Source organism: Hippocampus guttulatus, chromosome 2 (assembly GCF_054856545.1).
Source record: "Hippocampus guttulatus isolate MCC_2025c chromosome 2, RoL_Hgut_1.0, whole genome shotgun sequence".
Classification (NCBI taxonomy): Eukaryota; Metazoa; Chordata; class Actinopteri; order Syngnathiformes; family Syngnathidae; genus Hippocampus; species Hippocampus guttulatus.
The window spans coordinates 22,847,399-22,860,191 of NC_141262.1; the positions used below are offsets into that span (position 1 = coordinate 22,847,399).

Genomic DNA, 12,793 nt, shown 5'->3' on the forward strand with positions numbered 1-12,793 from the left:
TGCCGCGCGTAGACCAGTGGGGAAGCCTCCTTGTTGTGTTACGCGACCGCGGGAGCAAGGATCTAGACATTTATATTTCTATATATCGGGAAGTGCCCAGCGCGAATCCACTGCCATTGGCTTGAATTTAACGATGTTTTACAGCCGAGCTGTATGGTGGAGGCACGGATTTTAAATGCGGCGGAATGGTACGAGCTACAGAAAAAGTGCTTTTTCTCGCTCGTGTCGATAGCGTGGCGACACCTGGACTCGGCAATACACGGTGAGGAGTGTTCCTCAACTCGTGTAATTGTTGAAGAAACGTCTTTTTTTTCTTGCCTCGGTGTCCGAGCAGTTTCCCAACAGTTTGGGCGCAGTCACGCCGGGAGAAGGTACAGCGCGACGGCCGCCTCGCTCCGGCTGGTTCCGTTTCTCGGACCTTAAGGCCTGCTCGTCGAAGGGACAATGCTTGACATAATGTCCGAGCACCAAGGTATGTTTTGTGTCATTGATGAGGGCTTCATAAAGTAAGGCGCTTTGCTCTGCGTGGGCTTTAGCACGTTCGCTGAGGGCAAATGGAGCGTTTGAAAGCCCGGTGGCTAACGTCGCTGTTACGTTCGTCTGCGTAGGTCACAATTCTCAATTTTCGCGACAACTAGTTAAAAGTTGTTGACAAATAATTCATTTTAGTTCACTCTTGTTGGAGATTGCTCGTATCATTAGGGATTTTGGCGGGGTGACTTTTGTGTATTCACGCGGCGTTCAGTTCGTCTAGATAACCGCGCCGAACTAGCCGACAGTGCCCGACGCGCATATCGGATTAAAGTTGTGCCACTTTGGTGTCAGTGGAGTTGACACTGTTTCCCCCCGCAAATGAAACTAATCTACCTCCATTAATGACGCCAAGATTGAATTGACAAGCGACATTGAGACCCCTTCCACTCCCCTCTCGCAAATTCCGGTGTGATTAGCATGTTAGCCGCTAACGGCTAAGTCAACGTTCCCTTCCTTGACGTCTTGCCACCGGCGGTTTTTATAGCGATCGTCGCGTCGCCATCGAATAACCGCCGAATGCGAACGCTATATCGGTGCCCTCTCAGTGACAGTTCTGTCGGCTAATATTAGCCGCTTAGCTCTAAGACAATTCAAACACGCTCCAAGTTGCCCGGTCAACCAACCAGCGTCAATTTTTGCTCTTACCTCAAATGTCTTCAAGTGTGGTTAGCCACCGCCTGCTTTAATCTACGCATACGTTCGTCCCTATCGTTTTAGGTTTCTTGCTCAGCCAATTGTTTTAGACCCACCCTTTTGTGTTTAGGTCGCTCGGCACGTATCATCATCGAATAACCCCCCCCGTTAAATATCTTGAGCCGTTTAGCGGCTAATGTTAGCGTTAAATTAGCTTGGCTCACGTCCTAAACGTGCGGCCCTGGCGAGGGAATGCATTTCGACAAATGAATGGAAACCTAGTAAATGGGCTACAGTGCTCATCGTTGACGATGACAAACAGTGAAAGTTGTCAACTGGCTAACTTGATGTAATGACTTGACAAGTGGCCGTCATCCTTGTGGAATTTTCGAAATACATGGAAGTCTGCACGACCTCCAAAGTCCTCCACAACAAATACATTTGGGGGCGTGGGCAATTGCTGACTGAAGTGCAAGATATATTCCGCTGCCAGCAGTACTCTTCTCACCAGTAATGTTCCTTGTGTGCTATTTATGTACAGTTTGAAGGCTGAGCACCACAGTTTGAAACTTCAGTCATTTGAGACGGTGACCAGGAGTACTCATTGGGATTTTGCCCTGTGCCATCTTATTGATAGATATTCCTGAATTGAAACTTACCAGCCACTTGAAGAATGGGTTCCCTGAGTAACAGATGAAATGAAAAGAGGCTAGACATAATCCAGTTCCAGATTTTCTATAGGCAATGTCACAAGTAGCTACTCAAACCACCCCCTCCCAAAGTAAAAAAAAATAACTCCCCATTTCCCCAATTATGCGATATTCAAAATGCTGAAAGTGGTCCTTCCAACCAGACATGGCATTGCGTCAGATTGTTATTTTTCTGAAATCTGATCGCGTTATCACTTCATGTCTTTCTCTGCCTACAGATTCGCTTTTGACGTGCAAAACTGAACCTTTGGTAAGTGCCCTGACGAGACTCGACACATTTCTTAAATAAACAACTGTTGACTGAAGTATTTAATTTGTGTAGCCCCCAGAGAGGAAAAGGAGGACTGTGGAGGACTTCAACAAGTTCTGCAGTTTTGTCCTGGCTTATGCTGGTTACATCCCAAGTCCCAAAGAGGTCAGCTTCAAAATTCACTTACTTTTAATATACAAGAATAGTCGCAGCTGAATTTTCTATGGCGCCTTTCAATGACGCTGATGGCTGGCGGGCTTGACAGGCAACTGCATCATGACGGAAGATTGCAGTCCAAGTGAGACAGGGAGGCGAAGAAGCTTCTTGAGAAAACCAGCTGCAAAATGTTGAAAGCTAACTTGTGCTCTTGCTCTTCGCTATACGTTGCTATCCAAGTATCAGCAGTCAGCAGTGTTTCCCAACCTTGAATGAGCCAGGGCTTATTTTGTGTTTGGATACATAGCATTGTACTTTATGCTAGGTCGTGGAATTGTTGCGCCTATCACAGTAAGTGACTGGTATTGATAATGAACAAAGGAATGGTATTTGTGTTAAATGGATAACAATCTTCAGGATTGAAAATGAAGTGGCATTAAAAAAAAAACATAAGATGGGGCACTTGTAAATTAAGATATCCCTGCAAATGCAGCTTCAGTTGATTTCTATTTTTTCCATGATGAGAAAACTGCTAACCGAGCTAATAACAAAACATGGAAGTCTCTCGTTGAGCAACAATCATGCCTCTTTCCTGGATCATAGGAAAGCTCGTGGTCCCCGACGTCATCCAGCTCCGCCCACAGTTCGTCGGCGGATGGCGGCGGCGTGAGCAGCACATGGGCGGACGGCGGCCCAGACATCCACACCATCCACACGTTTGTCCACAAAGCCCGCGCCAACAAGAGCAAAAGCGTCCACCCCGATAGCACTTTGCTGGACAAGATGCGCCTGAAGGACTCGCTGTACGAGAGCCAGGCGCCCAGCGCCAAGGCCGAGCGCAAAAAGGACAAAAAGCTCAAGAGGCTGTCGCTGGCGGCGGCTGAAAGCGGCAGTAGCGAGGGCGAGAAGCGGGCGCGCATAAAGCGCAGCAAAAACTCCAAGCAGCCCAAAGCCAAGAAGCTCAAAAGCTCGCCGCCGCCGACGCACAGCGACTCGGAGGAGTGGCGGCCGCTCCGCGGGGGCCCCTCGCCGCACGCCGCCCACGACAAAACGCCGCCCCACGAATCCGTCAGGGACGCCGAGATGAGCTCCAGCGAGGGCGAGACCTGGATCGCCGATGAAGACATCATGGTGGAGTCAGGTGGGCCACCATCTTGTCGGAAGGAAACGCCCTTAAGTGGGTGTCGCTTCCTTTCTACGCCCCTTCTCTATCTCTCCATTCCCCTGCACTCCCAATTATCTCCTGTCTCTCCCCCACTCCCTCTTTTCCTCTCCGTCTCTCTCTCTCCCTCCTCCCTTCTCCCAATTTTTGGGGTTTTCTGTCTCTCTGTGTCACCATCTGTCTGCGTTAGGCTCATAAAAATCAGCAGGATTGATGTCACAGTTTGAATTGTAGTCAGCCGCGTGCACTAAGTCGGCCTTGCGTGTGTGTGCGTTTCAGGCGACGATTCATGGGACCTGATCACGTGCTACTGCGGCAAACCCTTCGCCGGGCGGCCGATGATCGAGTGCAACCAATGCGCCATCTGGGTGCACTTGTCATGTGTCAAAATCAAGAAGTCCAACGTGCCCGACATCTTCTACTGCCACAAGTGCATGCACTCCAGGCGCTCGGGACACAAAAAAGACACTTAAACAAAATAACAGCAAAAGAAAGTTCTTGCTTTATTGCCCCCCCACCTCGCCTAAAGCCAAAACAGCTGAACATTTAGCCACAGATTAAACCAGTCAGAAGATTTCTGTTGACAATCAGGGTTTTTATGGGGGGTTTTTTTGTCCGATGCACAGTCCAAGTTTAAGATTTTTTCCCCACCTTTTTGTGGCCTCCTATAAAATATCATTGAATTATAATTTTCCACCAGAAAATGTCTATCCATTTGGGGGGGGGGGTGGAGGGTAGTTGTCAGTGGTAAGGACATGCCATTTGTAAATGAAAGGAACACGACAGCAAAATCTGGCGAATGATGAGAAAAAACATTTGAGTTTTAGCAATCTGATCAAGTCCCCTTTTTGGAATGCCACCACTTTTTAAGTGATATGGATCGCTACAATTGACTTTTCAGGGTTTAAAGGAAGATTTATGGCAAAATAATTTTGGGTGACAGCATGAAAGACATTGAAAGCATTGCACTTTTTGGAATGGAGGTCGGGTGAAATATGTTCACGACGAGCGCTTAGCAATGCCAATTATTGCCCTCCCCTTTGCGAAAAAGAGCGCATCTGTTTGTTTTTTCCTCCCTGTTCGAGAACGAATGTTGGATGTTTTTGGCGCTTTTTTTTTTTTTTTTTTGGGCTTCTCACGGTGGAGGGGGCGGCAGGGCTGTACATATCCTCTTTGACAACTGTACATATGTGAAAGACAATGCAAAAATCTATTTTCTGCAGTCCAATATTGTTTTCTTTAATTGTAGTTTAAGAAAATAAAAGTCTTTGGCAACATGACACTGAAGCGTAGTGCACAAAGTATTTATTGGAGAAAAAAAAAGGAAGAGGGAAAACGTTTTAAATGCTTGCATTGCTCTCAATTATCCACCAGAGGGAGACAGTCAGCAGCCACTGCGAGTAAAACAGTACTCATAATTCTTCTGAAATATGGCCAGTGTTGTTTTGTCATTCCTCGTCTGGTTAATCCTACAACAAAAAAAGGCCAACGTTATTCAAAAGTAATCGAGCACTTGTTAATTGTGAGTTGGTTTTGCAAATAACACCTTTGCTTTCCGGAAAGTCAACATCACCGAGCTGCCAATGGAATCCACACGAGCCACCTTCGCCTTCCTCCTGGAAAATGAAAGCAACTCTTTAGCCTTCTCACAATCATGCTTTATGCTCTCAATTGATTTATTCTCATAAATTGACTTTCCTGCAAAAAATGAAAACTTTATCAGACGGTAACATTGTTTTTTTGTTGCTTGCATTTCCTTTAAGGCTCGTTGACTCGCATTTGTCGGTGGATGTTTGGATTTTAAAGAGCTCCTTTTTGCTTGCCTCCTTTGGTTGCTGGTGTGTTGGTTGTGGCGAGTGTGGAGGACCGCCGTTGGCCTCGGGTTGCGCTCGCTATCAACGGCAGAGACATGCCAGCCTGCCGTCAGATCCTGATCCTGCTCCTGTTCCACTGTGCTGACTTCCTGATGCGATGAGAGACACATCACCAGAGAATAATGAGAAATTGGAAGCCCATCGTAGCATATCATAGCAGTCCTCAAATCCTGATGATGGGTTACCTTTATGATCCTGGGTCTTGCAGCCGCGACCTCCAGGAACAGGTACAAAGCCAACAAGGAGAGCGCACACCTTGAACAATGCATCTAAAACGCAGGCAGGGGAAAACCACACACACAAAAAAAACCACAAAAGCTAAAGTTTTTTTGATAGTTGTTTTCCAGGAGCAATCAAATCCAAACTACAAGTGAAAGTCCTGAATAAAGTGAGCACATTTTTTCTTCAACTTTGGTTTCATTTAATGACTTTCCTTCTAAAATTGTGGCTTTTCCTTGTAAAATTTGACTTTTTGTTTGGAATTCATGACTTTTCTTTCAGACTTCCCCAAAAGTAAAATTATGACATTTCTTTTATAAAATAATCACTTGTTTTAAAAAAATCCTTTCTTAAAATATGGATTTTTTTTCTTTACACAAGTTTTTCCATTTTTCTTGCAAACTTGACATTGATCTAATGATGTATTTTCTTGTAACGTTTATTAAATTTTCCTTGTAAAACTTATTACTTTTTTCATTTGAAAATGTATGAATGTTTCTTGAAGAAAAAAAAATCAACCTTTTTTTCCGGTGTCAAATTAAAAAAAAAATTCTTGTAAAATTTGAAACTTTTAGGATTTCACAAAGAAAGTTCTTTGTAAAATGCATGAATTTGCTTGTAAAATTATAAATTCATTCTTGGAATTTTTTTTCTCCGTGTTGCAGACTCATCCCTAATAAAATTCTGACTTCATTTTCGTCAATTTAGCATTTGTAAGGCTTGAAATGGAAAAATTGAATTTTGAGGTTGTCCTTTGAAGCTCTTACCTCTTTTCAGCGTTTCAGCTTGTATGCAGAACGAAGGCGTTGTGGTGTGTGGAGGCACGTAAGACGATGCGGGTGTGGGTAAATGCGGCGTGCAGGCTTTTTGTAGCCGCGCGTCCAGGGCGGGTTTAAATGGCGCGGGGCTGTTTAGGCTAAACGCGAGACAATTACGCTCCATCTCCATCTTCACATTATCAACAACAGGAAAATGTGCCCGACACGCCTTGGCACACGTTCACATGCCAAGATAAGAGCGTATCATAGCAATCTCCTCACGTCTCCAGAAAGGACTTTTGCCACAAATTATTCTGGTCATGTCTTTTATTTTCCTTTTTAGTTTTGAACAGAGTTGAATTTTCTTTTCATCGTGCAGTTTTTCTCGGTGGGAATCATTCTGGTAAGCATGTGGGTAACTCACATCAGCTCTCCTCAGTGATAGGAATGGAAATACTGTACCATTCATCCATTCCTGAATGGTCCTTGAAAATAAACCACAAAAATGGTTCTGTTTTTGTCATGTGAAAAAAAATCCAGTCTTTGTAATTGTATCATATAAAAACATGCAATACTAACATAATTAAATACAATATGAGGAATAACGTGGCGAGTGAACCAGAATTTAATGTAGGTATTCATTGTGGTGCTCCTTCTGATGTGTGCGTCATGGCCACCAGGGGGCAGTATAACAAAACCATACACGAAGAAGGGTTATACAAGTGACATTTTCTGTACAAGTGACTGTACAGAACAGTGCAGGTGACTGTTAGTACAGGTGACTGTTTAACAGTACAGGTGACTGTTAAAGTACACATTTATCTTCGAAAGGGGGAACTTAAATCTTGTAAATTATGACTTTGTTTCTTACAAACGATATTTTCTCACCCATAGGAATAATGACGTTCACGCCACGGTTTTCTCGTGAGAATTCTGACTTTGCTTTGTGAGATATTGCCAGCAAGCTTTTGTGCCGAATTGACACTCGGAATTCCCATAGGTAAGTGCGTTGAGCAAGTCTGCTCTTTTCTTGCGAGTTGTACTTTACAGCGTTAAACGAGGCAGCTCCAGTATTCTGACGCGTTGACTGATTAGCGTCCTTATCAAGGACTCGTCGAAGCTCTCGTGCGGATGGGGACCACCCAGTGTGGACGGACACGACACCAGATACAGTCCAAACCCACATCAGGAAATTTTGGCCTCTATTATATTCATGAAGACAATGATTTATTCCATGAGCTATTTTTATTAATTAAATTAAAGAACATAGAAAGCGAATGTACAGTACAGTATCGTCAATTTTATGGGAGGCATGCGTATGTGGAGTAATGTCGCCCTCTTGTGGACGAAGCGACATAACAGCAGAAAGTCCGACGTCAGTGTCTCCAAGCGCTCATTTCGCAGCAAAGTCAAATCGACGCAAATGGGAAACGTCATCATACATCGATCCCATAGCCTTTCACCGGAGCTTCAATGTTGACCATTTAGGATTGGGCGTTTCCGTTCACTTAATCAAGGCCGCGTGACAATTCCCCCGCCAACCCCTCCCGGCCTAAAGTTTAAAAAAAAGGGGGCGTGGAGGAGTCGGCAAGACGGTTGCGAGGAATCCACCAAAACATTTTCCACCTAAACGATTCCAGTGTGGATTTTCTGTAGCTTGGAGGACTACAAACTATCGCTTATTCAACAGGTGAGTTTACTTCCGTGTAGGTTTAAACAACAACTACAAAACATACAAACGACGTTTGTTTTAGTCCCGGGGGCTAGATCTCCGACGAGTCGCAAAGGACGGACGAAAAAAGCATTCTTGTTGCCTTTCCGTACGCTCAAACGTCGCCGTTAAACCTCATTTTAATCACCAACGGAGATTTTTTCCACCAATAAATCGTACTAAGCCACCCGGCCTCAACTCAAGGCTTCCCAAGTACGACATCCAGCGCTAGCGATGGAAACAAAGTTGGTTTATAATCGGAAAAAAATGTTTATTGTGCTACAGGTTTTGTGTATATGTATGTATTTGAACACAACTATAACTGTTTGGTTTTGATTTGACCTTCTTGTTAATTGTGTTGAAAGCCTCCTCATTCCCTTCCATTCGGTTTTCCAGGAAGTAACCGGAGGTCACAACCACCACCAGCATCATGTCCGGTCAGTGCCCCCATTCGTTAAAAAAAAATAATAATAATCATTTCACGCAGTTTAACAAGATTCGCCCGGTCCTGTCACACTAGTTTATGTGTCCCAACGTTAGTGGCCATTCTTGTAAAATTCCATCAGCGCAGCAAACTTCCTGTGGCTGTTTCTGCCAGGTTACACCCACCAGGCCCCCTACCCAGTGACGCAACACGGGGGCCAATCGGTGGCCCCCTATCCCGCATTTCAGGGTGGCTATGGGGAACCTGTTCAAGCCCCCACTCCAGGCTTCAACATGAACTACAACCAAGGTCCACCTCCTGTCATGTTTCAACCGGGACCCATGGGGGCAGCCCCCCCTTACGGCGGGTCACCTGGGGCCGTTACCCCTGCACCGGCCCCGGCTGCCATAGTGCCCGTTGGGGTACCGCCAGGGCTTGAATACCTCACTCAGGTAACTCAATTTTTCAGAATTGTTGCATTGGTGGCTTACTCCATCAGTATTCTTACTTATTTGATCAAAAACAAATAAATAAATGAATGTGTGTGTGTGTGTGTGTATGTATGTTAAAAACAAATATATACATTATATGTATATATGTGTATATGTATATATATGTGTGTATATGTATATATGTGTGTGTGTATATGTATGTATGTATATACAGTATATGTGTGTGTGTATCAATACACACACACACACACATATTTCAAAGGTGTAGCCTACCTATCAATGTGCTTCTGCTCTCTGACCTTTGAACAACGGATTGTGCAAGATTGTGAACCATTTTATGGGCAGAAAGCAAGCAATTTGTTTCCTTGCGTGTTCCCTTGTTAGATCGACCAGATTCTGATCCATCAGAAAGTGGAACTCCTGGAAGGTAGTTTGCTCCGGCGCCGCCTCTGCTAAAGAGGCCACACGTTAACCGATTGCCGTTTGCCAGCGTTCATCGGCTTTGAGACCAACAACCAGTACGAGATCAAGAACAGCCTTGGCCAGAAGATCTACAAAGCCAAGGAGAAGAACGACTGCTGCACGCGCAACTGCTGCGGCTCGCTGCGCAGCTTTGACATGAAGATCAAAGACAACACCGACCGCGAGGTCATCCGCCTCATCAGGCCCTTCCGCTGTGTTTCCTGCTGGTGTCCGTGCTGCTTGCAAGAGGTCAGCTTCCCTTTACAGTGATCCTTATTATCGATCATTAACCCACTTATCGCGGTTAATGGGGACCGGGACCACCCGCGAAAGACGAAAATCCGTGAAGTAGGGTTTGCCCTCCTCCCCTGCCCCACGAATTTTTGTGTCAGGGTTTGTGGGTACCAGCGTGTTTAAAATATGTAAACAGTATTTATACTTTACATATTCGAGACAAAGACTAAACCAGTACGCACTTTTACTTAAATCTTTCATTATTATACCTTATACAGTAATTAGCACTCATTAGCATTCCCTTTATGCAGCTCTGACAGAGTAGCCACGCAGTAGTAAACACAACATTGATCTAGGCAACCATGTGACGAGACACTGATCAAAGAGTAACCCACGTGATAAGACACAAGGGAGGTTGCTGGGCGGGCTGCGAAGATCCACAGCCAATCAACATGGCTGTGCATCATCGGATAGATCCACTCGTGCTGTGATTGGTCGACGTCACGCTGGGAACCAATCAAGCTACAGACAGCCATGTATAAAACCTTGGAGTCATTAGGCATTTTTTTCTGAATACAGTGCTTTGGGAAAAAAAAAAACGCGATCCACCGAGGCCGCGATAATCGAACCGCGAAATAGCGAGGGATCACTGTATATATGTTTCGCTCCAATACGCTTTCAGCCTCTGCGTTGCCGCGTCAGTCATAATCCGCACCACCCAGCGCTGTCGCTGGCGATTTTGAAGTTGAAACCGTCCCGTTTGACATTGTTCACTCAATTCAACTCAAATCCAGTCCCGATTCTGTGCCATTTGCCAAAACCCGCTATGCTTTTAGATCCCGAAAAGCTGCGTGACTGGTTTGACTGGACAGGAGGTCGTTTGTGCTCTCCTATGACTGTGGCTCTGTTGTTTTGCGTTCCTAACTGGAGTCACGCCACCTCCGCAATGTTTACTCACGCGCTGTCCCAAACCAAGCCATTCAGCCGCCTCGTGTACACGACAATCGGCAACAAGTGACTGACGGTGACTCACCTGCCGATCGAACCTTGCATCTGCAGTCCCTTCCAAAAGTAGCGGTATTGAAATGGTAAGGTCAAGTCCCCTTTTTTTGGTCCCACGTAGCCTTTCATGTGTGATGACTTGACTGAACCCGCGACATGATGCGATTGTCAAGGACTAGGAAAGTTATTGTCAAACCGCCAAGCGAGGAAGTGAAATGTTAATAATGTGGTTGTTGTGAATGACCCACAGATGGAAGTGCAGGCACCGCCGGGCACCACTGTGGGTTTCGTCAAGCAGGACTGGCACCCGTTCCTCCCGCGCTTCTCCATCCAGGGGCCCAACAAAGAGACTCTGATGAAGTTGGAGGGCCCCTGCTTCGCCTGCAACTGCTGCGGGGATGTCAACTTTGAGGTCACACAAACAACCAATCCTTTTTCAGCTTTTTTTTAAAAACTTTATTCTCATCCAATTTTGTTTTCTGGGGGAGAGGGTTTAGCCTTTTTTTTCTGGCATGAAAAATAGCATTGTAAGATTTTTTAAAGTTTATTTATTTATTTTTTGGGTCACCAGATTGTGCCTATTTTTGTAATAAAAAAATCGACTTTTTTTTACTCCACTACAGATGACTAATTTTTTTTTGAAAACTGTATTCTAGTCAGATTAATTTAAAAAAAATGTTTTGTGAGGGTGGGGAAAAAAAAGCACACTTTTCCAAGTTTTTTCTTTCGGTGAGAGTGACTAAAATATAATCCAAATCATCCTTGTACAATTAAGATTTTTTTTTTAAATTCCCCATTTTAAAACAAAAATCTCTTGTAAAATTGTGACTTTTGTGTTTTGGGTGTGTAGCTGACGGGAAAAGATGGCGGTCAGCCAATCGGGCGCATCAGCAAGCAGTGGAGTGGCCTCTTGAAGGAAGTCTTCACCGACACGGACAACTTTGGCATCCAGTTCCCTCTGGATCTGGATGTGAAAATGAAAGCCGTCCTCCTGGGCGCCTGCTTCCTCATTGTACGTTTTGCTTCCTTTTCATTTTGCTTCGGTTCAAAACGCGTCACTAAGCACTCCCCCTTCATTTATTTATTTATGTATTTTGGGGGCTTTGTTTCCTTTTGACAGGATTTCATGTTCTTCGAGAAAGTGGGCGAGGCCAACCAGCGCAGCTCCGTCTTCTCCTAAGACAGCAAATTTCTGTCCGACCGCCACTTTTATCACTCCAATAGCAAGATCCAATTTGCGTATGTTGGGTCAAATATGACCACATGACTGAAGTGGTCAACATGTGTCGCACAAGCAGGGTTTTCCGAAAACACAATATGGACTATATGTCAATAAATGCCGATTAACCAGAGCACAAAAAAAAAAAAAAGCACATCAAAACCTACTTTCTTAAAAGGGCATTAAAAAAAAATCTGCTCTTGATTTAGGAAAGCCCTGCTCTTCGCGACAGAGGAATGTACAAAATTCCGTTCCATTGCATTGCAGAGTGGCGTTCAAGCAAGGCTGTATGGAGCGGATCCGTCCAAATGTGTGCAAATTGAAAATAGTGCGCTTGCCATGCATTTGTCCCAATGGAAGCGGTGCAAATCATCCAGCAAAACTCAACCCCGCAGTTCTCTTTTGGAGAACGTGCCAGTCTCTGCCGCAAGTGCCTGATTGTTTAACCACTCCGAGATTAGTCCCCAAATGTTGGCACTATCTCTTATCCTACATATGTAGTCCCTTTTCTTCGTACTTGTTTGACATTTTTATTCATTCTGAAGATTGAAAAGGAATTTAAAACAGTCTACCATAAGACCATTTATACATGTATATTAAAGCTTATGCACCGACGATGTCGCATGCTTTTTTTTCTTTTTATATACAGGTATATATATATATATATATATATCCATCCATCCATCCATTTTCCGAACCGCTTGATCCTCACTAGGGTCGCAGGGGGTGCTGGAGCCTATCCCAGTCGTCTTCGGGCAGTAGGCGGGGGACACCCTGAACCGGTTGCCAGCCAATCGCAGGGCACACAGAGACGAACAACCATCCACGCCCACACTCACACCTAGGGACAATTTAGAGCGTCCAATCAACCTGCCATGCATGTTTTTGGAATGTGGGAGGAAACCGGAGCACCCGGAGAAAACCCACGCAGGCCCGGGGAGAACATGCAAACTCCACACAGGGAGACCGGAGCTGGAATCGAACCCGGTACCT

The 12,793-nt window shown here is 45.0% G+C and overlaps 2 protein-coding genes and 1 long non-coding RNA gene across 6 annotated transcripts; 2 read left to right on the forward strand and 1 right to left on the reverse strand.

Moving 5' to 3' along the window:
* Window positions 1–8: 8 nt before the first annotated feature.
* On the forward strand, window positions 9–4,725 carry phf23b (PHD finger protein 23b). 2 transcript variants are annotated; one of them, XM_086103837.1, is made up of 6 exons: window positions 9–262; window positions 335–472; window positions 2,096–2,127; window positions 2,200–2,292; window positions 2,887–3,424; window positions 3,725–4,725. In XM_086103837.1, the coding sequence occupies exons 2-6, from the start codon at window positions 445–447 to the stop codon at window positions 3,916–3,918; spliced, it is 885 nt and encodes a 294-aa protein (XP_085959963.1). In that variant the 5' UTR covers window positions 9–262; window positions 335–444; the 3' UTR covers window positions 3,919–4,725. The 2 variants fall into 2 exon arrangements, with proteins under 2 accessions (XP_085959963.1, XP_085959955.1); XM_086103829.1 differs by having other exon boundaries at window positions 9–472.
* A 10-nt stretch (window positions 4,726–4,735) lies between these two features.
* Window positions 4,736–6,397, reverse strand: LOC147209011 (uncharacterized). Its single transcript, XR_015099395.1, has 5 exons — window positions 6,306–6,397; window positions 5,505–5,588; window positions 5,269–5,408; window positions 4,992–5,061; window positions 4,736–4,914 (listed from the first exon to the last, which is right to left on the reverse strand). It is a non-coding gene; the product is annotated as an uncharacterized LOC147209011 (long non-coding RNA).
* Window positions 6,398–7,068: 671 nt separating this feature from the next.
* Window positions 7,069–12,415, forward strand: LOC147209012 (phospholipid scramblase 2-like). Of its 3 annotated transcripts, none has more exons than XM_086103872.1 (8): window positions 7,069–7,296; window positions 8,404–8,444; window positions 8,606–8,883; window positions 9,268–9,310; window positions 9,374–9,594; window positions 10,832–10,993; window positions 11,432–11,593; window positions 11,702–12,415. In XM_086103872.1, the coding sequence occupies exons 2-8, from the start codon at window positions 8,438–8,440 to the stop codon at window positions 11,759–11,761; spliced, it is 933 nt and encodes a 310-aa protein (XP_085959998.1). In that variant the 5' UTR covers window positions 7,069–7,296; window positions 8,404–8,437; the 3' UTR covers window positions 11,762–12,415. The 3 variants fall into 3 exon arrangements, with proteins under 3 accessions (XP_085959998.1, XP_085959992.1, XP_085959989.1); XM_086103866.1 differs by lacking the exon at window positions 7,069–7,296 and adding an exon at window positions 7,613–7,986 and having other exon boundaries at window positions 8,373–8,444; XM_086103863.1 differs by lacking the exon at window positions 7,069–7,296 and adding an exon at window positions 7,615–7,986.
* The last annotated feature ends 378 nt before the right edge of the window (window positions 12,416–12,793 follow it).

What these genes read in the sequence shown, in the direction of transcription:
- phf23b (XM_086103829.1), top strand. Translation starts at nt 445, where the DNA reads ATGCTTGACATAATGTCCGAGCACCAAG. An exon ending in ACATCCCAAGTCCCAAAGAG is followed by an intron (nt 2,293 to 2,886) that starts GTCAGCTTCAAA and finishes CCTGGATCATAG; the next exon opens with GAAAGCTCGTGGTCCCCGAC. An exon ending in AGACATCATGGTGGAGTCAG is followed by an intron (nt 3,425 to 3,724) that starts GTGGGCCACCAT and finishes TGTGCGTTTCAG; the next exon opens with GCGACGATTCATGGGACCTG.
- LOC147209012 (XM_086103872.1), top strand. An exon ending in GCGGGGATGTCAACTTTGAG is followed by an intron (nt 10,994 to 11,431) that starts GTCACACAAACA and finishes TTGGGTGTGTAG; the next exon opens with CTGACGGGAAAAGATGGCGG. An exon ending in TGGGCGCCTGCTTCCTCATT is followed by an intron (nt 11,594 to 11,701) that starts GTACGTTTTGCT and finishes TCCTTTTGACAG; the next exon opens with GATTTCATGTTCTTCGAGAA.